Below are 25,102 nucleotides of genomic sequence, written 5' to 3'. Positions count from 1 at the left end.
CCAGGTAAGTTATAAGAGACTCAGAATTAAACATTTTCAGAATAATGTGATGCTAGTAATGCCTAAAGCATATCTTTAGTTGAGTAAGAAAATAATGGTTTGTTATCCAAATTATAGTAGCCAAATCCTAGAAAAGGATGTTTGGGAATTAAACTGGACTTCATCTAAGGAACCAGTAGAAATGTAATACAAATACAGTAATGATGAAATAAATGCTGATGGAATTACACATCACAAGAAAACGAAATGCAAGAATAAAAGTAATATGCTTATAAAATGTAATCCCTTATTCAACTAATATAGAGTGTATTTTTGTTTGGTGGTTTTAGAATCTCAGCTGTATTGTGGCCCAAACCTAGAGCTGCCCTCGGTTTATCTTCCCCCAGGAGATCAAGAAAATGACTCTGTTTACAATGTTACAATTACAGCTACTAACCAGTTTGGAGATTCAGTCAGCACAACATTAAAAGTCAAGGTAAGTGTATTGAATAGACAGATTATATTCTGAATTATGCACTTAATATTTGTTGATGAGCATTATTCTAATGAAATGATTACTCACAGAGGAACTGCAAGTTTGTTTGATGCACCATTATTTTCTAGTGACATTTTTGTACACCAATTGTCAGCATGTTGTGTTATTACTTGTACACGCCTTAGCTTTTCTGACACAATGATGTACGCATACATAGTTTTACTATTCTCAGATGTTGACATTTTCTTTAAGATGACCAAATCTATACACAATATATGATACTACCCTTCAGTTCCTTCCAGCAAAGTTTTAATGAGTGTATAACATTAATTGATTGCTTGATTAATTTTCCTTAGCCCAAATGTTTGATGATTCTCTCAACACCAAGAGCTAAAGTGCCTTAAACTTTAAAAATGCTGTTTTGTTACAAATTAAAGAACCTTGGACAGATTTCTCCTGTATGATACAGTTTGTGGTTAATGTACTCTGTGTTCAGCCTCCTTCTGATGAAGAATGTGAGAAGTCTACCGTAGCTCACCTAATGGGCAAAATTGATCATGATTGCAGGCGGACAGGTGTGCAAGAAGAGCTTTCTTGTGCAATGCCGTATGTCAATCACCACAAACAAGCAAGTGTCAGGGTGTTTCATTTGGACACTTATGAGGTGGCAGAGAGTCAAAAAAAGGAGTTTCTGCTTCTTAAAAGCTGTGCGTGCAGCTTAAAGGGACATAATACTCACATGCTAAATCACTTGAAACTGATGCAGTATAACTGTAAAAAGCTGACAGGAAAATATCCCCTGAGCATCTCTATGTAAAAAAGGAAGATATTTTACCTCAGAATTTCCTCAGCTCAGCAGAGTAAGTTCTGTGTAAAAAGTTATACTTCACCTTCTCCCAGCTGCAGGTAAAAAATTTAAAAAAATGAAGAAATGAACAGCAGCCAATCAGCATCAGCAGTGCTAAGGTCATGAACTCTTACTGTGATCTCATGAGATTTGACTTAACTCTCATGAGTTTTCATAGTAAGCTTCCTTTACCTGATTGGTGAAATAATATGAGAGTGCACGATGCTAGTCCCTTCAGATGTCCCAGGACAGACACACTAAAATGCTGCTTAGAAATCCTTTACTATGGGAGGTGGCTACTGAGGAACTTTTGAGGTAAAATATCTTTCTTTTTTACATAGAGATGTTTAGGTGATATTTTCTAGTCAGCTTTTTACAGCTATGCTGCATCACTTTCAAGTGTTTAAACATTTGGGTATTATGGCCCTTTAATAAATCTACCCCATGACATTATTAAGGTGGATAATGGGGATACATGCTTTGGAAAGAAGCTCATTTTAACTGTGGATGTTCCTGCATATAATTTAGTTCTGTGTTGCTGCATTATCATTTTTACGTTCCATGTTGCTGCACATTAATAAAGGGCCATTATAGTTATGAAATAACTAATACATTTGAGCATGTAATTGTATCACTAGGGACGCTGCACCTGTGTGTTTAACACCCACAAAGTGGTTGAACACATAGTTACAAGGGACACGACATTCAAATTTTTCTTTCACGATTCAGGTAGAGCATACAGTGTTAAACAACTTTTCAACTGGTGTCTATTATCACAGTTACTTAATTATCTTAGTATTTTTTGTTGAAGAAGCAGAAATGCGCTACTGGGGGTTAAATGAAGCATATATGTGCAGCCACCAATCAGAAGGAAGCTCTCAGTAGTGTGTTGCTTCTCGTGAGCCTACATAGGTATGCTTTTCAAAAAAGAATACCAAAAGAACAATGCAAATTAGATAATAGAGTTAAATAGGACAGTTGTTTAAAATTGCATGCTGTGTCTGAATTATTAAAGTAACATTTTTACTTTTCTGTTTCTTTAAAGTATCACAGAGCACCCTTGGTTCAGAGAGGAAACTGCTGCTGATCTAATCAGAACAGCTAATTGCACCGCTAGGTTGTTCGACTAACTCTCTTAATGAGACATATTGCCTATTAAGCGTTCAGTCTCAAGCCTTGTAGGGTACAGTGGTAGATATATGTATGCCTTGTATTTTCTTTTGACGCAGAAGCCATGACATGTCTTAAGAGACATAATGCTAAAGGAATAGTAGTGAAAAATACTGATAGGACTAATATTTGTGATTTTCCATTCAAGGCACTATGCTATTAAAACAACATCTGGAATCTACAATTTCTAAATGTTTATCCTATAGCTTCTGAATCTCAAAGCCATCAAAGAAGTTCCTTCTTTGCCGTTTCTATTCCTGGTTCTTGTTTCCCTAAAATGCAACATCATGATGACCTGTGTTAGACCTTTAGTTTATGAACAAAGAGGATTGAAAGGGAAATGCAAGATTGCATTAGTTTTATAGGGCAAAAAAACTAATGAAGATTGTCCAACTTGAATGATTTGTGAAGAACAAAGATAATTCAGAAAAAAATGAATAATGTAGATTGAGTCTCACCAAACTATTTCATTAATGGAACTAATTAACTATAATCTTATTTGGCAAAACTAAGCTGACCCTTAAATATTTTTATTAGAATTCACTGTGCTTTAATTTGTAAACAACCTTTTTGGTTATTGTCTCTTCATGTTCAAAACTTTAGGGTAATATATAGGGTAGTTATCATTGTGTGTAGTTGTGTAGTTAGGTCACTTCTCTGTTTATATTCCTTTGTTATATATATTTTAATTGCCAGCATTCATTGGATATTTAGAATATGTTGATTAAATAAAGTTGATGAATTTGTGCTAATTTTGCCAAAAGTCCATTTGTGAGGCCAGGCACTGATGTTGGACAAGAAAGTCAGTCTTCCAGTCTGTGTTTCAATTCTTTACAAAGATGTTCAATGAAGTTGAAGTTAGGGCTGTATGCAGGCCACTTGAGTTCCTCCACACAAAACTAATCAAACCATGTCTTTATGGACCTCACTTTATGCACTTATGCACATTTATTAAAGAACAGGAAAGGACCTTCTCCAAACTGTTGCCAAAAAGAAGGAAGCACCCAGTTGTCCAAAATTATTTGTATCCTGTAGCATTAAGACAACCCTTCACTGGAACCTAAGGGCCCTGCCTAAACCCTAAAAGACAGCCCCAGACCATTATCCCTCCTCCACCTCCTCTTACATTAGGCACTATGGTATAATAATATAATGGTACATTTTAAGTATCTCCAATTGTCTTGCAATTTTAGTGGAACTGAAGGATGGCTGAAGGTGAGCAAAAGCTGACCACAGCTGACCAAGCGTTTGCTAACATTTGCTTTTTGACATAACCTGTGACAGTGACTACTATTTAGAGATTCAGTGGGTATTAAAAGTCTACTTACCTCATGAAATTACAGGTTTTTGAAAGGTAAAGAAAGAAATAACAAAAATTTAAATGTCAGTCTTTTTCCATCTGAAGTGTGATCATCAGACAAACAAAAAAAACAAAAAAACAAGGAACATTTTAAATAATAAAAAAACTACAATGCCCTTATAGAACAAGTCTCACAATGGTGGCTGTAGCTGTGTTCACAGTTAACCAATCACATTCTAAATCATGCCATTAATAAAAGTATTAAAGCAGGATTTGCTTGAATGTTTTCAAAGAAACTGTAAAAGCTAATTGTTGAAATATACCAACGAGGAGAGAGATGTGGAACCACATTGCTAAGATCAGATGACCCTACAAAGTTGATTAGAGGATGAAGAGAGGCTACCAAGAGGCCAACAGCAACACTAAATGTGCTACAGGAATTTCTGTGAGGTACTGGTCACTTTTTGCATGTGACCACTATCTCTTGTGTTCTGGACATGTCTAGGCTACGGGGTATGAAGAAAGATGGAACCCTTTCTTACAAAAAGTGACACCCAAGTCCATCTAAATTATGCCAGAAGATCAATTCAGTCACCCCAAACCATGTGGCAAAATGTGTTATGGTCTAATGAGACAAAAGTTTAATGTTTTGGCCTAAATTGTAAAACATATATCAGGTGCAAAGTCCAATAAAGCTCATAATCCAAAGAACACCATACTGACTTTGAAGCATGTGGTGGTAGCTTCTTCTCTTCGGCTAGGTCAGGGGCTCTTGTCAAAATAGATGGGATAATGAATAGCTCCATATAGTAAGATATTTTGGCACAAAACCTGCTGGCCTCTGTCAGAAAAACGAAGAGGAAATAAATTCACATTCCGAAAATTATCTTAATCCCATCAAAAAGCTGTTGCATGATCTAAAGAGAGCTGTGCCAAAAGAACTTGAATTTTTTTGCAAAGAAGAGTGGGATAAAAGTCTAGATGTGCAAATTTAATAGAGAGTTATTCACAAATACTTACTGCTTTAATTAATTGAAAAAGGTGCTTCCACAAAGTATTAGGGTTTATGCAATCAGGGTGTTGTAGTTTTTTTTATATTTAAAATATTCCTAATAATTAAATAATTAACTATTTGGGGGGTTTTCTCTGGATTTTTGTTTGTTGGAATATCATATTACAGATGGAAAAATCTGACATTTACATTGTTATTTCTGTATACATTTCAAAGACCTGCAATTTCATGAGGGTATGTAGACATTTATTATCCACTGTATATCTGTTGTTGTAATTCGTTATAAATGAAACAAGAAACATTGACTTCTCCAAGAGATAGGTCTGATAAACACAAGAATAGTTGTAGATAAATATACCTTCCTATTTTGTACGTATATTGTGTGGTGTAATATTTTAAACACATACCTAAGATCCGTCTTTTCCTTTTCTGTACATTTGTGTGTGATGCAATTTCTTTAAGTTGACCATTTCTGCCTTTATAACTCTGGTCTTTTTCTCTAAATATTGTTACATTCCATTCACACCATTATGCTGTTCTGTAACACATACAGTATAACAGCCTACCCTGCTGTCTCACTAAAATAAGCCCTTAATTGTTACAGAAGAAGCAGGCTTGACCATTATTTTAATAATAACCCCTAGACAACAAAGGTGAGTTGGCACCTAAGTAACTCATATTCCTACACCCTATAATCCCTATTCCAACAGTATTTTCTTGGCATCCACCACACACAGCTTCTTTCATCAGACTGTTAGATAATGAAGTGTGATTCATTACTCCATAGAACACGTTTCCACCGCTCCAGCGGTGCCTATTTTCATCACTCCCGCTGAAGCTTGGCATTGAGCAGGTTGATGTGAGGCTTGTGTACAGCTGCTCGCCCATGGAAATCTATTTCCTTAAGCTCCTGGTGCACAGTTCTTATGCTTATGTTGCTTCCAGATTGGAATTCTGAAGTGAGTAATCATTAGACATGTGCATTTCGATTCGGAACAAATCGAAATTCGGACGAATTTGTTAAATTCGGAGATTCGGATCGATTTGAATTTCCGAATTACGGTAGTACCGAATCTACCAAATAAATCCAAATTAGTTCAGATTTATTTGTTACATTCGGATGGCCATGGATTACACTAGTATTGTGCAGTATATTAGGTTATATCACTCTGCTATGGGTTACACCTAATATACAGTACATTATACTAGTCTAATACACAGCACATCCCACCTAACACATACCGAAATTCCGAATTGAACCGAATCCAGCCGAATTTATTCGAATCCGAATGAATCCGAAACAAATCCGAAACTAATTTATTCAAACTTTTCCGAATTCAAATCGACACGAACCGAAACAATTTTTTCTCTTGTAAGGTGTATCCAGTCCACGGGTTCATCCATTACTTGTAGGATATTCTCCTTCCCAACAGGAAGTTGCAAGAGGACACCCACAGCAGAGCTGTCCATATAGCTCCTCCCCTAACTGCCACTTCCAGTCATTCTCTTGCAACTCTCGACAAGATAGGAAGTATAAGAGATATGTGGTGACTTAGTGTAGTTTTTACCTTCAATCAAGAGTTTGTTATTTTTAAACGGTACCGGCGTCGTTTTACTCCCAGGCAGAAATTAGAAGAACAATCTGCCTGGAGGTTGATGATCTTAGCGGCTTGTAACGAAGGTCCATTGCTGTTCTCACGCATAACTGAAGAGTATGGGAAAGACTTCAGTTGGGGGAACGGTTTGCAGATTACCTGCTTTGAGGTATGTTCAGTATATTTATTTCTAGAGAGATGATAAGACCTAGAAAATACTGACAGAGCCTTGTATAATTGAGGTAAGCCTGATGCAGTGATTTAACAACGACTGGGATCATGCTTACAAAAAAGGGTAATATTCATGTTAATACTCATATTTCTTAGTGACAAAACGTTTACATGTTATATAGAAAGAACGTTTTTTCTCTGAGGGTGATAAATCATTTTTTGGGGCCTAGTTTCCACATGGCTAGTCAGATACTCCTAGGAGTATTTTCTTAAGGCCCTCTGACATCGAGTGCATGGTGGGAGGGGCCTATTTTCGCGATCTAGATGCGCAGTTCTTATTCAGACTGAGACATCCAGCTTTCCTAAAGGATTCCTCTGGCATTTGAGGACCACTATAGAGGGCTTATTTCTTCCCTAAATCGTATTTGAGGGCAGGTAGGAGCCACAGCGGAGCTGTGGCAAGGTGTTTAACTGTTTATTAACGTTTTTAACGTTTTTCAAATCCGGTTTGGGGCCTAAAGGGTTAATCATCCATTTGCAAGTGGGTGCAATGCTGCTTTAGTCCCTTATACACACTGTAAACATTTCAAAGAGTTTACTACTTTTTAACACTGTTTTGCAGTTTATGTGATAGTTTTTTTCTCTTAAAGGCACAGTACCGTTTTTGTTTAATTGCTGTTTCACATTTATTAAAGTGTTTTCCAAGCTTGCTGGTCTCATTACTAGTCTGTTAAACATGTCTGACATAGAGGAAACTCCTTGTTCAATATATTTAGAAGCCATTGTGGAACCCCCTCTTAGAATGTGTACCAAATGTACTGAAATTTCTATAAATTATAAAGACCATATTATGGCATTTAAAGATTTATCACAAGAGGTTTCTCAGACTGACAAAAGGGAGGTTATATATGCAAATGGTGAAAGACAGCACCTTCTTTTTCTCCTTCCTGGGGCACAGGAAAGGGTTAGCCAGACCCCAATGTATATTCAAAAGAAGTAGTTTTCCAGCCTCCAGTTAGATTTTAAAAAGACCTTTATTAATTTCTTACAGGGTCCATCATATCAACCAACAACGTTTCAAACCTATACCAGGTTCTTAATCATGTCAAAAGGGAGGTTATGCCATCTAGCTCTCCCTACGTGTCAGAACCTATAACTCCCGCTCAAGTGACGCCAAGTACATCTAGCGCGTCCAATGTGTTTACCTTACAAGACATGGCGGCAGTTATGACTAATACCCTCACAGAGGTATTGCCCAAACTGCCAGGGTTACAAGGAAAGCGAGACAGCTCTGGGGCTAGAACAAATACAGAGCTTTCTGACGCTTTAGTAGCTATGTCCGATATACCCTCACAATGCTCCGAAGCCGCGGCAAGGGAGTTGCTATCTGAGGGTGAGATTTCAGATTCAGGGAAGACGTTACTTCAGTCCGATTCTGAAATGACAGCCTTTAAATTTAAGCTTGAACACCTTCGCTTATTGCTCAGGGAGGTTTTAGCGACTCTGGATGACTGTGACCCCATTGTAGTTCCAGAGAAATTGTGTAAAATGGACAAATACTTTGCAGTGCCTGTTTACACTGATGTCTTTCCAGACCCTAAGAGGTTCTCGGAAATTATTACTAAGGAATGGGATAGACCAGGTGTTCCGTTCTCTCCCCCTCCTGCTTTTAAAAAGATGTTTCCCATAGATGTCGCTATACGGGACTCGTGGCAGACAGTCCCTAAGGTGGAGGGTGCTGTTTCTACCCTAGTTAAGCGTACAACTATCCCCATCGAGGACAGTTGTGCTTTCTTAGATCCTATGGATACAAAATTGGAGGGTCTCCTTAAGAAAAATTTTATCCATCAAGGTTTTATCCTCCAGCCTCTTGCATGCATTGCCCCAGTTGCTGCTGCAGCGGCTTTTTGGTTCGAGTCTCTTGAGGAGGCTCTACAGGTGGAGACCCCGTTAGATGATATTTTAGACAGGATTAAAGCTCTCAAGTTAGCTAATTCCTTTATTTCTGACGCCGTTTTTCATATAACCAAACTAACGGCTAAGAATTCAGGTTTTGCCATTCTGGCGCGCAGGGCGCTATGGCTTAAGTCCTGGTCAGCAGACGTTACTTCAAAGTCTAAGCTTCTTAACATCCCCTTCAAAGGACAGACCCTATTCGGGCCGGGCCTGAAGGAGATAATTTCTGATATTGCTGGAGGAAAAGGTCACGCCCTTCCTCAGGATAGGTCCAATAAATTAAGGACCAAACAGAATCATTTTCTTTCATTTCAAAACTTCAAGAGTGGCGCAGCTTCAGCTTCCTCTAATGCAAAACAAGAGGGAAATTTTGCCCAGTCCAAACCAGTCTTGTTCCAGGCTTGGAACAAGGGGAAGCAGGCCAAAAAACCTGCTGCCGCCTCTAACACAGCATGAAGGAGTAGCCCCTGATCTGGGACCGGATCTAGTAGGGGGCAGACTTTTTCTCTTCACCCAGGCTTGGGCAAGAGACGTCCAGGATCCCTTGGCATTAGAGATTGTTTCCCAGGGATATCTTCTGGACTTCAAAGCTTCATCTCCAAAGGGGAGATTTCATCTCTCACAATTATCTGTAAACCAGATAAAGAGAGAGGCATTCCTACGTTGTGTTCAAGACCTACTGGTTATGGGAGTGATCCACCCAGTTCCAAGGGAGGAACAGGGGCAGGGCTTCTATTCAAATCTGTTTATAGTTCCCAAAAAAGAGGGAACTTTCAGACCAATCTTGGATCTCAAGATCCTAAACAAATTTCTCAGGGTCCCATCCTTCTAGATGGAGACTATCCGAACCATCCTCCCTATGATCCAGGAGGGTCAATATATGACTACCGTGGACTGGAAGGATGCTTATCTCCACATTCCGATTCACAGAGATCATCATCAGTTCCTCAGGTTCGCCTTCTTAGACAGGCATTACCCGTTTGTGGCTCTTCCCTTCAGGTTAGCCACGGCACCAAGAATCTTTACGAAGGTTCTAGGGTCCCTACTGGTGGTTCTAAGGCCATGGGGCATAGCGGTGGCTCCTTACCTAGACGACATTCTGATACAGGCGTCGACTTTTCAAATCGCCAAGTCCCATACGGACATTGTTCTGGCCTTTCTGAGGTCTCACGGGTGGAAGGTGAACGAAGAAAAGAGTTCTCTCTCCCCTCTCACAAGAGTTTCCTTCCTAGGAACACTGATAGATTCTGTAGAAATTAAATTTTTTCTGACAGAGGTCAGGTTATCAAAGCTTCTAACTTCCTGCCGTGCTCTTCATTCCACTTCTCGGCCGTCAGTGGCTCAGTGTATGGAAGTAATCGGCCTAATGGTAGCGGCAATGGACATAGTTCCGTTTGCCCGCCTACATATCAGACCACTGCAACTTTGCATGCTCAATCAGTGGAATGGGGACTACACAGATTTGTCCCCTCTGCTAAATCTGGATCAAGAGACCAGGGATTCTCTTCTCTGGTGGTTATCTCGGGTCCATCTGTCCAGGGGAATGAGTTTCCGCAGGCCAAAGTGGACTATAATGACAACAGATGCCAGCCTTCTGGGCTGGGGCGCAGTCTGGAACTCCATGAAGGCTCAGGGTTCGTGGACTCAGTTGGAAGCCCTCCTTCCGAAAAACATTCTGGAACTGAGAGCGATATTCAATGCTCTTCAGGCTTGGCCTCAACTAGCTGTGGTCAGGTTCATCAGATTTCAGTCGGACAATATCACGACTGTAGCCTATATCAACCATCAGGGGGGAACAAGAAGCCCCCTGGCAATGTTGGAGGTTTCAAAGATAATTCTATGGGCAGAGGTTCACTCTTGCCATCCCTCAGCTATCCATATCCAAGGAGTAGAGAACTGGGAGGCGGATTTTCTAAGTCGGCAGAGTGGGAGCTCCATCCGGAGGTATTTGCCCAGCTGATTCAACTATGGGGCAAACTGGATCTGATGGCATCTCATCAGAACGCCAAGCTTCCTTTTTACGGATCCAGGTCAAGGGATCCCCAGGCAGCGCTGATAGATGCTCTAGCAGTGCCCTGGTCCTTCAGCCTGGCTTATGTGTTCCCACCATTTCCTCTCCTCCCTTGTCTGATTGCCACGATCAAGCAGGAGAGAGCTTCAGTGATTTTGATAGCACCTGCATGGCCACGCAGGACTTGGTATGCAGATCTGGTGGATATGTCATCCTTTCCACCATGGACTCTGCCACTGAGGCAGGACCTTCTACTCCAAGGTCCAATCAAACATCCAAATCTAATTTCTCTGCGGCTGACTGCTTGGAGATTGAACGCTTGATTTTATCAAAACGTGGTTTCTCCGAGTCGGTCATTAATACCTTAATTCAGGCTCGAAAGCCTGTCACCAGGAAAATCTATCATAAGATATGGTGTAAATATCTTCATTGGTGTGAATCCAAGGGTTACTCATAGAGTAAAGTCGGGATTCCTAGGATATTATACTTTCTCCAAGAAGGATTGGAGAAGGGATTGTCAGCTAGTTCCTTAAAGGGACAGATTTCTGCTCTGTCTATTCTTCTGCACAAGCGTCTGGCAGATGTTCCAGACGTTCAGGCGTTTTGTCAGGCTTTAGTTAGAATCAAGCCTGTGTTTAAACCTGTTGCCCCGCCATGGAGTTTAAATTTAGTTCTTAAAGTTCTTCAAGGGGTTCCGTTTGAACCTCTGCATTCCATAGATATCAAGCTTTTATCTTGGAAAGTTCTGTTTTTGGTAGCTATCTCTTCGCCTCGAAGAGTTTCAGAGTTATCTGCCTTACAGTGTGATTCCCCTTATCTGATCTTCCATGCAGATAAGGTAGTTTTGCGTACCAAACCTGGGTTTCTTTCTAAGGTAGTATCTAATAAGAATATCAATCAGGAGATTGTTGTTCCGTCACTGTGTCCTAATCCTTCTTCAAAGAAGGAACGTCTATTACACAATCTTGACATGGTTCGTGCTTTAAAGTTTTATTTACAAGCTACTAAGGATTTTTGTCAAACATCTGCATTGTTTGTTGTCTACTCTGGACAGAGGAGAGGCCAAAAGGCTTTGGCATCTTCTCTTTCTTTTTGGCTGAGAAGCATAATCCGTTTAGCTTATGAGACTGCTGGCCAGCAGCCTCCTGAAAGAATTACAGCTCATTCCACTAGAGCGGTAGCTTCCACATGGGCTTTTAAAAATGAGGCCTCTGTTGAACAGATTTGTAAGGCGGCGACTTGGTCTTCGCTTCATACTTTTTCTAAATTCTACAATTTGATACTTTTGCTTCCTCGGAGGCTATTTTTGGGAGAAAGGTCTTGCAGGCAGTGGTACCTTCCGTTTAAGTTCCTGCCTTGTCCGTCCCTTCATCCGTGTCCTAAAGCTTTGGTATTGGTATCCCACAAGTAATGGATGAACCCGTGGACTGGATACATCTTACAAGAGAAAACAAAATTTATGCTTACCTGATAAATTTCTTTCTCTTGTGGTGTATCCAGTCCACGGCCCGCCCTGTCACTTTAAGGCAGGTGTTTTTTATTTTTAAACTACAGTCACCACTGCACCCTATAGTTTCTCCTTTTTTCTTGCTTGTCTTCGGTCGAATGACTGGAAATGGCAGTTAGGGGAGGAGCTATATAGACAGCTCTGCTGTGGGTGTCCTCTTGCAACTTCCTGTTGGGAAGGAGAATATCCCACAAGTAATGGATGAACCCGTGGACTGGATACACCACAAGAGAAAGAAATTTATCAGGTAAGCATAAAAAATTTTTTCGGCCATGCACAAGTCTAGTAATCATAGGTAATCATAGTTCATAGGTGATTTACAGGCTACATGCTTCAGCACTTGGCGTCCCTGCTCTGTGACTTTGCATGGACTACCCCTTTGTGGCTGGGCTGTTGTTGCTCCTAAATGCTTCTACTTCCCAAAAATAGCCCTTACAGTTGACCAGGGTCGATCTAGTATGATAGAAATATCACAAACTGACTGACTGAAGTCACTGAACTCTTCAGACACATTGTACTGCCAACATTTGTCTATGGAGTTCATGGCTATGTGTTGGATTATATGCAACTCTTAGAAATGGGTGTGGCTGAAACACCTCAACTCAATAATTAGTAGGTATGCCAAAATACTTTTGGGAATATAGTGTATACTCCATAAAACAATATATTAAATTGCATCTATATCTTTTTGTACTAAGGCTGTTGACACAAGTTTCCTAATCCAAAATGTGCATATATTTTACTATCAATAAGGTCAAGCCCCAGTTATGTACAACAAACTCAGTAATCAACCAAATAAATCCCCATTTCTTTTCATATGCAAAAAATATATATATTTAGCGCTAGATTACAAGTGGAGCGCTATTTTTTCACATGACGGTAAACAGGCAAATTCACACGGTTACGAGCCCACAATAAATAACAAGCCATTACAAGTGAGATCAGTTCTCTGGTTAATTTTCAAAATGTCCCCAATTGCCCCCAAATTTAAGTTTAGTGTTTGTTTTAAATTTTAGTGTGTTAGAAAAAAAAAGCGCACTGAAATGTGCCTTTACATTGTGGTCTATGGGGAACTGTGTGTTCTCTATAAATATATATGTATATGCTTTTATATATATATATATATATATATATATATATATATATATATATATATATGCCAGTCAAAATGTGAATCCGCCCTCCTAGGGTCAACCACCCGGATGTTCCGTGTAAATATAATAACTCCAACGAAAACAGAAACAAACCAGGATTTCTTCAGATGTAAAAGTCAAATTTATTGACGTTTCGGGGACTTGTGCTCCCCTTTTTCAGAAAACGTATGTCAATTATGTTCAGCTGTTACCATTGCTAATTGTTGCGGTGCACGTAGCGAATCAGGTTAGGGGGTGGGGACATTTAAGACACTCTTTGGGTTATATGTTTAATGCTTGTCGAGTGTGATTTATACATGTGACCAAGGCCTCCTTGTTTGGCCGAAACATTATGTCTTTGAACGATTAAAGGTGTTATTTTGAATTTCTTGTGCTGACTTATACTGTTGCGGATTTGTGGGATTTACACCGGATCTCATTCCTCAACTACTTTCAAGTTTGGATATGCTAAGGCCGTGCACAGAGTGGTTGATGATGCTGGTGAGTGCAGATCTCTCTGTATATTTGTATATATATATATATATATATATATATATATACGTATATATATATACTGTATATATATAAAAAATAACTCCAAAGAAAACAGAAACAAACCAGGATTTCTTCAGGTGCAAAAGTCAAGTTTATTGACGTTTCGGGGACTTGTGCTCCCCTTCTTATTGGTTACCTAGTACACTAATTGATATGTATGTAGAAACACATTTTATGTAATTAAATGGGAGCTATTTATGATTAAGATATAAAACATGAAATATCCATTGTCAAATACTATTTCCTTTACATATATCAATTTGGCTAGGACCTATCTTCATTTTTAATCTTAGTAGAGTTTATAGCAACATCCTGATAAGCTTATTCTATTCACCGATCAGTAGGCTTAGTTTATTGTCATAGCAACACTCTATGATTTACGGAGGGCAGAGTGCCTATTTCCAATTGGGGAATACCACCACTGCTGAAATTTACACAATGAATGTATGTTTAGTTTTCTGTGACAACACATGCTACCTATATTATGATTAGCCTATAGCCATTTGGACATTATATTATGATGTGGCTTGTCGCTTATTAAGGTAACACACTTTGTTTGTTTGTGGGCGGTTTCGCCCGTATCTAAATTATAGATTACCGTTTACTTTTACGTTACTATGACAACTGAAGCCATATTGAATGTGTCATGCTTGTGTGTGCGTGGTTTCATCCGGAGCTAAGTTACCCTTTGCGTTGCCATGACAACCGACGCCACATTGAATATGTCATCACGCACGTCTGTGTGTGCGGCCCATTTGCCATATGGACATTTGTGATTCTTTGGTCACTATGACGATGCTCATATGTTGGTAACAAAAACGTATGTCAATTATATTCAGCTGTTACCGTTGCTAATTGTTGCGGTGCACGTAGCGAATCAGGTTAGGGGGTGATTTCATCAAGTTCTCTCTATTGTCTAATACTGCTGGATCAGACATACTGAACTGTAAACTGTAGGGCTGCTCCATAACCCTGTCTGCCTGCTCTGAGCAGGCGGACACACATCGCCGAAAATCAACCCGATCGAGTACGATCGGGTTGATTGATACCTCCCTGCTGGCGGCCGATTGGCCGCAAATCTGCAGGGGGTGGCGTTGCACCAGCAGCTCACAAGAGCTGCTTGTGCAATGCTGAATACAGAGACCTTATTGCTCTCCGCATTCAGCGAGGTCTGGCGGACCTGATCCGCACTGTCGGATCAGGTCCGCCAGACCTTTGATAAATTTACCCCTACATGTCGGATAGCTCGGGTGTGCTAATCCCTCACATAATAGACTTCTATGGGGCTGTGCAGTAAAGGTAATGTCAGATATCACTCGAGCGCTATGCCGAGGGTGCACTAAGCAGATGGTGCAAAAGTAGTGGAGTTCTTCGTACAGTTCCTGGCTACACTATCATGGTTTACTACAGGTCTTAACAAGACAATGGTATTCTGGATTCATCTTAACTCACCACTTGTAATACAATAAGTGGGCTGAGCTATCCGTTTAAAGTATAGGGCGCACTAAAAAAGTTTCACATTAAGATGCTTAGGTTAAAATATTTAACCATCCACTTGTAAAGTTATGAGTTATTCTTTGAGCAAGGTTGCACAAAAGATAACACACCCTGCGCATTTGTATGCGCTCTATTTGTAATCTAGAACACAGAGCAATAAAACTAACAGATCCACAAAAAAACCTAGGTGTCTCTGGCTCATAAAAAATATCAAAGCAAGAGACCGTAAACATAATTTATTTGAAATTTATAACTTTAAGATAAAAGCTGTAGAGGGGGAGAAAAATAAATAAGGTGCTTTGCCATACCTGAATATTGGTTATTACCCAAGTTTTATGAAGTTCTTTAACCCTGATTCATGTGTTCTTGTGTTGAAAAGCATATCTAAATATGCTCAGTTGCTGCTGATTGGTGGCTGCACATGGATTCCTCCTGTTATTGGCTCACCCATGTGCATTGCTATTTCTTCAACAAAGGATACCTAAAGATTGAAGCAAATTAGATAATATAAGTAAATTGAAATGATGTTTAAAACTGTATGCTCTATCTGAATCATGAAATAAAACTTTTGGGTTTCATGTCCCTTTAAACAATGTATATACATATTTCATTTACCCACAATCCCCTAGCATCTATACGTGTATTATTGATATGTTTCATTTACTATTGTATTGTAAGAAGAGGGGTTGAGTTTCTATTGAAACATGTAAATTGTATTGGAAGAAGAAGAGGAGAGTTCGAAGTAGTAATATAATAACATTTCTCTTTATTTAGAGCTTTAAAACATCACTGCACTTCAATCCAAAAAGCGTGTCTGTCAAATCAGCTGACGCATTGCTTGACTTGGAAAAGACAGATAGGTAAATTTAAAACCCAAAGCACAATGTTAAAGTTTAAAATTTCCATAACATCACTTAAAGGGACATGAAACCCAAAAAAATGATTTCATGATTCAGATAGAGAATACAATTTTAAACAACTTTTTAATTTACTTCTATTATTTAATTTGTTTTATTCTCTTGGTATCATTTGTTGAAGGAGCAGCAATGCACTACTGGTTTCTAACTAAACAAATGGGTGAGCCAATGACAATCAGTATATATATGCAGCGACCAATCAGCAGCCAGAACCTATATTCTCTGATGCTCCTGAGCTTTCATAGATAAAACTTTTAGCAAATAATAAAACGCGAATGAAGCAAATTAAATAATAGAAATAAATTTGAAAGTTGTTTAAAATCATACTCTCTGTCTGAATCATGAAAGAAACATTTTGAGCTTCATATCCCTTTAAATGTTGATTGAACAAACTTAAAGCAATACGTTTTAACTCAGGTAAATTACTGTTTAGACTTCATTAAAACACATAATAGTGGATTGCATAGGTGGTGTGGAGTATACAAAATTAGATGTTCTCCCAATGTTAGGGTAAAGCCGTAAAAATGCTCAAATGCTTAATCCCTTAAAAATAAGAGGGTAATGCCGTATACTTTTTCAACATTCCCATACAGATTTAGAGCCTTGCTTCTAAAAGTATGAAGGCATTACCCCAAACATTGGAAAATATCTTAACACAGTACATGCTCCTAAATGTTTTAATTTTGGTTTTCAATTTTGGTCCCTAATCTGATTCACAAAAAATATTATCTCCCTTGCGCTAATATGCAGTTCCTCTATTGTTAATACACAAGGCTCATATACTCTCTTTGCTCACACTCGTGATCAGTAATATAATAATATTAAACCTTATAATCAAATCATGGACTAATGCCATAGGCTCCTGTATAAATGATCTCAAGAAGTAACCATAAGCACACATGACACACCATAAAAATAGTTACCAATCATTGCTAAGTTATAATAGACCCCTGACAAAGTACTTATGGGAGCATATCTGTTAATACCAGAAATTTATGAGATCATATTCACTATTTATTCCATGTGGTTTTCTTGTTTTAAGGGAAAGGATCCAATAAACCTCTTGTTTAGCCAGTTGAGATCTCTATCCCCACCCTAGGTACATGGTCAATGATGGTCCACTTTAGACTTTTTGTCATGGGAAATCTTAAAATGTGTAATTAGAGGTGTTGTAAGTGTTCCCATTTTGATATTTCAAACATGTCCTCGGATGCAGGATCTGATCTCCCTGGAGATCATACCTACATACTGGAGATTACAATGAGTGCATGTCAACAGGTATATTACATAGGTAGCTCTACAATTGTAACACATCTTGTGTGTAAAAGTGTCCTCCGTGACTGTGCTAGCGCTACGGAATTTGGCGGCGCTATACAAATAAATGATAATAATAAAGAATCCCTCCCCTACCAGCACAAACTCACATGCTTTGCCGTTTGAATGATGGCAGCTGTAGACACCCTTGATTGATTGTAAAAGTGTCCCCCATGACTGTGCTAGTGCTATGGAATTTGGCGGCGCTATATAAATAAATGATAATAATAATAATAGAGAATCCCTCCCTTACCTGCACAAACTTACATGCTTTGCCGTTTGAATGATGGCAGCTGTAGACACCTTTTATTGATAACCAAGAAGATTGACTGTTGTTCTTTTTCTTAAAGGGACACTGAACCCAAATTTTTTTCTTTCGTGATTCAGATAGAGCATGCAATTTTAAGCAACTTTCTAATTTACTCCTATTATCAATTTTACTTCGTTTTCTTGCTATCTTTATTTGAAAAAGAAGGCATCTAAGCTTTTTTGGGGGGGTTCAGAACTCTGGACAGCACTTTTTGATTGGTGGATGAAATTATCCACCAATCAGCAAGGACAACCCAGGTTGTTCACCAAAAATGGGCCGGTATCTAAACTTACATTCTTGCATTTAAAATAAAGATACCAAGAGAATAAAGAAAATTTGATAATAGGAGTAAATTAGAAGGTTGCTTAAAATGTAATGCTCTATCTGAATCATGAAAGAAAAAATTTGGGTACAGTGTCCCTTTAAGCAAGTGGGGGCTACTCTGTTATCTATAGTTAGACCTCTCTTATAGGCAAAACGACAGCTACTTCTAGAGATATAGAAACATAGAAACATAGATATTGATGGCAGATAAGAGCCATAGGCCCAGCAAGTCTGCCCAATATTACCTAACAGTATAAACGTATATAGTTCATAGGATAGCCTTATGCTTGTCCCAGGCATTTTTAACCCCCACACACACACACACACACACACACACACAGTGTTTGTCATTACTACCTCTCGAGAAAGTGTATTCCATAAATCAATCACTCTTTCTGTAAAGATGTGCTTCCTCAAATTACTCCTGAATCTACTACCTTTCAGATTGAGATGATGACCCCTTGTTCTTGAATTTTCAATTTCTCTTGTAAGGTGTATCCAGTCCACGGATCATCCATTACTTGTGGGATATTCTCCTTCCCAACAGGAAGCTGCAAGAGGATCACCCACAGCAGAGCTGTCTATATAGCTCCTCCTCTAACTGCCACTACCAGTCATTCTCTTGCAGCTCTCGACAAGATAGGAAGTAGCTAGAGATGTGGTGTTTTTATTTAGTTTATCTTCAATCAAAAGTTTGTTATTTTCAAATGGTACCGGAGATGTACTATTTTAGCCTCAGGCAGAAAGTAGAAGAAGAGTCTGCCTGTGGTCTTTGATGATCTTAGCAGGTTGTAACTAAGATCCATTGCTGTTCTCACACATGACTGAAGAGAGAGGTAACTTCAGCTGGGGGAATGGCGTGCAGGGTCTCCTGCTATGAGGTATGTGCAGTTTAATTTTTTCTAGAGAAATGAATATGCTAGAAAATACTGTTAATACCGGATTTATTTAAGGTAAGCCTGATTACAGTGATTTAATAACGACTAGTATCATGCTTGCTGTAAAAGGTAATATTCTTATTACTTTCTCACATTACTGAAACATAAAACGTTTGCTGGAAGTGTTTAATCGTTTTTTTTTTTTTATACATATTGGTGATAAAACTTTATTGGGGCCCAGTTTTTTCCACATGGCTGGCTAGATTTTGCCTAGGGATAGTTTTGTTAGGCCCTCTCACTGTGAATACAGGTTGGGAGGAGCCTATTTTCGCGCCTAAATGCGCATTAGATTTTGCAGCTTGAGACATCCAGTTTCCCTGAAGGAGTCCCCTGAACACTTAGGACCTCTCTAAAGGGTTTTTGTGCCTTTTTGGGCAGCTAGGGCCACAGCAGAGCTGTGGCAGTTTGTTGTGACTGTTAAAAAACGTTTATATCGTTTTTTTGATCCGGTTTTAAAACTAAGGGGTTAATCATCCATTTGCAAGTGGGTGCAATGCTCTGTTAGTCTATTATACACACTGTAAAAATTTCGTAAGATTTACTGCTTTTTATCACTGTTTTTCAATTTCTGACAAAATTTGTTTCTCTTAAAGGCACAGTACCGTTTTTATTTTTTGCTTGTTTACATTTATCAAAGTGTTTTCCAAGCTTGCTGGTCTCATTGCTAGTCTGTTTAAACATGTCTGACATAGAGGAAACTCCTTGTTCATTATGTTTAGAAGCCATTGTGGAACCCCCTCTTAGAATGTGTACCAAATGTACTGATTTTACTTTAAGTTATAAAGATCATATTCTGTTTTTAAAAAATTTATTACCAGAGGAAACTGACAAGGGGGAAGTTATGCCGACTAACTCGCCTCACGTGTCAGAACCTTTGACTCCCGCTCAAGGGACTCCCGCTCAAGAGGCGCCAAGTACACCTAGCGCGCCCATGGCGTTTACTTTACAAGACATGGCGGCAGTTATGGATCATACCCTTACAGCGGTATTGTCCAAACTACCAGGGTTACAAGGAAAGCGAGACAGCTCTGGGGCTAGAAAAAATACAGAGCACTCTGACGCTTTAGTAGCTATGTCTGATATCCCCTCACAATATGCAGAAGCTGAGGCAGGAGAGCTTCTTTCTGTGGGTGATTTTTCTGACTCAGGGAAGATCCTTCAACCTGATGCTGATATGTCAACATTTAAATTTAAGCTTGAACACCTCCGCGTGTTGCTCAGGGAGGTTTTAGCTACTCTGGATGACTGTGACACCATTATAGTGCCAGAGAAATTGTGTAGATTGGATAAATACTATGCAGTACCTGTTTACACTGATGTTTTTCCAATACCTAAAAGGTTTTCAGAAATTATTACTAAGGAATGGGATAGACCAGGCGTACCGTTCTCTCCCCCTCCTATTTTTAAGAAAATGTTTCCAATAGATGCCGCTACACGGGACTTATGGCAAATGGTCCCTAAGGTGGAGGGAGCAGTTTCTACCCTAGCTAAGCGTACAACTATCCCCGTCGAGGACAGTTGTGCTTTCCTAGATCCAATGGATAAAAAGTTAGAGGGTTACCTTAAGAAAATGTTTATTCAACAAGGTTTTATTCTCCAGCCTCTTGCATGCATTGCCCCGGTCACTGCTGCTGCGGCCTTCTGGTTTGAGTCTCTGGAAGAAGCCTTACAGGTAGAAACTCCATTGGATGATATACTTGACAAGCTTAAAGCGCTTAAGCTAGCCAATTCATTTGTTTCTGACGCCGTTGTTCATTTAACTAAACTAACGGCTAAGAACTCAGGTTTTGCTATTCAGGCGCGTAGGGCGCTATGGCTTAAATCCTGGTCAGCTGATGTTACATCAAAGTCTAAGCTTCTCAATATTCCCTTTAAGGGGCAGACCCTATTCGGGCCTGGACTGAAGGAGATCATTTCTGATATTACTGGAGGAAAAGGTCATGCCCTTCCTCAGGATAGGTCTAACAAATTAAGGACCAAACAAACTAATTTTCGTGCCTTTCGAAACTTTAAGATGAGCGCAGCATCATCTTCCTCTAATACAAAACAAGAGGGAAATTTTGCCCAGTCCAAGCCGGTCTGGAGACCTAACCAGGCTTGGAACAAAGGTAAACAGGCCAAGAAGACTGCTGCTGCCTCTAAGACAGCATGAAAGATTGGCCCCCGGTCCGGTAACGGATCTAGTAGGGGGCAGACTTTCTCTCTTCGCCCAGGCTTGGGCAAGGGATGTCCAGGATCCCTGGGCACTGGAAATTGTGTCCCAGGGATATCTTCTGGACTTCAAAGCTTCTTCCCCAAAAGGAAGATTTCACCTTTCACAATTATCTGCAGACCAGATAAAGAGAGAGGCATTCTTACATTGTGTTCAAGACCTCCTAGTTATGGGAGTGATCCACCCAGTTCCAAAGGAGGAACAGGGGCAAGGATTCTATTCAAATCTATTTGTGGTTCCCAAGAAAGAGGGAACCTTCAGACCAATCTTAGATCTCAAGATCCTAAACAAATTTCTCAGGGTCCCATCTTTCAAGATGGAGACTATTCGAACCATCCTACCTATGATCCAGGAGGGTCAATACATGACTACCGTGGACTTAAAGGATGCTTATCTTCACATTCCGATACACAAAGATCATCATCGGTTTCTCAGGTTTGCCTTCCTAGACAGGCATTACCAGTTTGTGGCTCTTCCCTTTGGGTTAGCTACGGCACCAAGAATCTTTACGAAGGTTCTGGGGTCACTTCTGGCGGTCCTAAGGCCACAGGGCATAGCAGTAGCCCCTTACTTAGACGACATTCTGATACAGGAGTCGAATTTCCAAATTGCCAAGTCTCATACAGACATTGTTCTGGCATTCCTGAGGTCTCATGGGTGGAAAGTGAACGAAAAGAAGAGTTCTCTATCCCCTCTCACAAGAGTTTCCTTCCTGGGAACTCTGATAGATTCTGTAGAAATGAGGATTTACCTGACAGAGGCCAGGTTGTCAAGACTTGTAAATTCCTGCCGTGTTCTTTATTCTGCTTCTCGCCCTTCGGTGGCTCAGTGTATGGAAGTAATCGGCTTAATGGTAGCGGCAATGGACATAGTGCCGTTTCTCCGCCTACATCTCAGACCGCTGCAACTCTGCATGCTCAGTCAGTGGAATAGGGATTACACAGATTTGTCCCCTCTACTAAATCTGGATCAAGAGACCAGGGATACTCTTCTCTGGTGGCTATCTCGAGTCCATCTGTCCAAAGGTATGACCTTCTGCAGGCCAGATTGGGCAAAAGTAACAACAGATGCCAGCTTTCTGGGCTGGGGGGCAGTCTGGAACTCTCTGAAGGCTCAGGGGTCATGGACTCAGGAGGAGGCTCTCCTTCCGATAAACATTCTGGAGCTAAGAGCGATATTCAATGCTCTTCAGGCTTGGCCTCAGCTAGCGGCAGTGAGGTTCATCAGATTTTAGTCGGACAACATCACGACTGTAGCTTACATCAACCATCAAGGGGGAACAAGGAGTTCCCTAGCAATGTTGGAGGTTTCAAAGATAATTCGTTGGGCAGAGATTCACTCTTGCCACCTATCAGCTATCCATATCCCAGGAGTAGAGAACTGGGAGGCGGATTTTCTAAGTCGACAGACTTTTCATCCAGGGGAGTGGGAGCTCCATCCGGAGGTGTTTGCACAGTTGATTCAGTGTTGGGGCAAACCAGAACTGGATCTCATGGCGTCTCGCCAGAACGCCAAGCTTCCTTGTTACGGATCCAGGTCCAGGGATCCCAAGACAGGGCTGATAGATGCTCTAGCAGCGCCTTGGTCCTTCAACCTGGCTTATGTGTTTCCACCGTTTCCTCTGCTCCCTCGTCTGATTGCCAAGGTCAAGCAGGAGAGAGCATCAGTGATTTTGATAGCACCTGCGTGGCCACGCAGGACTTGGTATGCAGATCTGGTGGACATGTTATCCTTTCCACCATGGACTCTGCCTCTGAGACAGGACCATCTACTTCAGGGTCCTTTCAACCATCTAAATCTAATTTCTCTGCGGCTGACTGCTTGGAGATTGAACGCTTGATTTTATCAAAGCGTGGTTTCTCCGAGTCGGTTATTGATACCTTAATACAGGCGCGAAAGCCTGTCACCAGGAAAATCTATCGTAAGATATGGTGTAAATATCTTCATTGGTGTGAATCCAAGGGTTACTCATGGAGTAAGGTCAGGATTCCTAGGATATTATCTTTTCTCCAAGATGGATTGGAGAAGGGTTTGTCAGCAAGTTCCTTAAAGGGACAGATTTCTGCTCTGTCTATTCTTTTGCACAAACGTCTGGCTGAGGTTCCAGACGTGCAGGCGTTTTGTCAGGCTTTAGTCAGAATTAAGCCTGTGTTTAAACCTGTTGTTCTGCCTTGGAGTTTAAATTTAGTTCTTAAGGTTCTTCAAGGGGTTCCGTTTGAACCTTTGCATTCCATAGATATTAAGCTCTTATCTTGGAAAGTTTTGTTTTTAGTAGCTATCTCTTCGGCTCGAAGAGTTTCGGAGTTATCTGCTTTACAATGTGATTCTCCTTATCTCATTTTTCATTCCGATAAGGTAGTGTTACGTACCAAACCTGGTTTTCTACCTAAGGTGGTATCTAATAAAAATATCAATCAGGAGATTGTTGTACTGTCACTGTGTCCTAATCCTTCTTCAAAGAAGGAACGTCTTTTACACAATCTTGACGTGGTTCGTGCTTTAAAGTTTTATTTACAAGCTACTAAAGATTTTCGTCAAACATCTGCATTGTTTGTTGTCTACTCTGGACAGAGAAGAGGCCAAAAGGCTTCGGCAACTTCTCTTTCTTTTTGGCTAAGGAGTATAATACGCTTAGCTTATGAGACTCCTGGCCAGCAGCCTCCTGAAAGGATTACAGCTCATGCTACTAGAGCGGTAGCTTCCACGTGGGCTTTTAAGAATGAGGCTTCTGTTGAACAGATTTGTAAGGCGGCGACTTGGTCTTCGCTTCATACTTTTTCAAAATTCTATAAATTTGATACTTTTGCCTCTTCGGAAGCTATTTTTGGGAGAAAGGTTTTGCAGGCAGTGGTGCCTTCTGTTTAAGCACCTGCCTTGTCCCTCCCTTCATCCGTGTCCTATAACTTTGGTATTAGTATCCCACAAGTAATGGATGATTCGTGGACTGGATACACCTTACAAGAGAAAACAAAATTTATGCTTACCTGATAAATTTATTTCTCTTGTGGTGTATCCAGTCCACAGCCCGCCCTGTCATTTTAAGGCAGGTGTGTTTTATTTTTAAACTACAGTCACCACTGCACCCTATGGTTTCTCCTTTCTCTTGCTTGTCTTCGGTCGAATGACTGGTAGTGGCAGTTAGAGGAGGAGCTATATAGACAGCTCTGCTGTGGGTGATCCTCTTGCAGCTTCCTGTTGGGAAGGAGAATATCCCCCAAGTAATGGATGATCCGTGGACTGGATACACTAAAGAGAAATAAATTTATCAGGTAAGCATAAATTTTGTTTTTATGTAAAATTCCCACAGTCTCAGTTTTACTAAGCCCTTTAACATACTTGAAAGTTGCTATCATATCACCTCTTTCCTTTCTCTCCTCTAAGCTATACATATTTAGTTTATTGAGCCTATCCTGGTTTTATTTTTTAGACCATGTACCATTTTGGTAGCCCTCCTTTGCACAGATTCAAGTTTATTAATATCCTTCTGAAGATATGGCCTCCAGAACCGCACACAATACTCAAGATGAGGCCTAACTAATGATCTATAAAATGGCATATGAACCTTACTATTTCTGCTGCAAATACTTCTACCAATACACCCAAGAATTCTGCTGGCCTTACTCGCTGCATTACTACATTGTTTACTACATTTTAAATCATCTGAAATAATAATTCCCAAGTCCTGTTCCTCATTTGTAACAGTCAGTAAAGTGCCATTGAGTCTGTAATTAACATTTGGATTTTTCTTCCCTAAATGCATTATTTTACACACACTTTGTTTAACACACGTTGCTGTGTTAAACTTTAGATCCCAGTCATTTGTCCAATCCTCCAATTGTTGTATACAAATTTTTGTAT

General features: G+C 40.0%; 1 protein-coding gene across 1 annotated transcript in view; it reads left to right on the top strand.

Moving 5' to 3' along the window:
* The window catches only part of LOC128647972 (polycystic kidney disease protein 1-like 2), a 543,684-nt gene that overhangs the window by 150,449 nt on the left and 368,133 nt on the right, over positions 1–25,102 (top strand). The window contains exon 15 of the mRNA XM_053700651.1: positions 330–475. Within this exon, the coding sequence (XP_053556626.1) occupies positions 330–475 (146 nt within the window). The remainder of the gene's footprint in view (positions 1–329; positions 476–25,102) is intronic.

The sequence above is a fragment of the Bombina bombina genome, chromosome 1 (assembly GCF_027579735.1).
Source record: "Bombina bombina isolate aBomBom1 chromosome 1, aBomBom1.pri, whole genome shotgun sequence".
In the NCBI taxonomy this organism is placed as follows: domain Eukaryota; kingdom Metazoa; phylum Chordata; class Amphibia; order Anura; family Bombinatoridae; genus Bombina; species Bombina bombina.
This window is presented reverse-complemented; position numbering and strand designations above follow the sequence as displayed.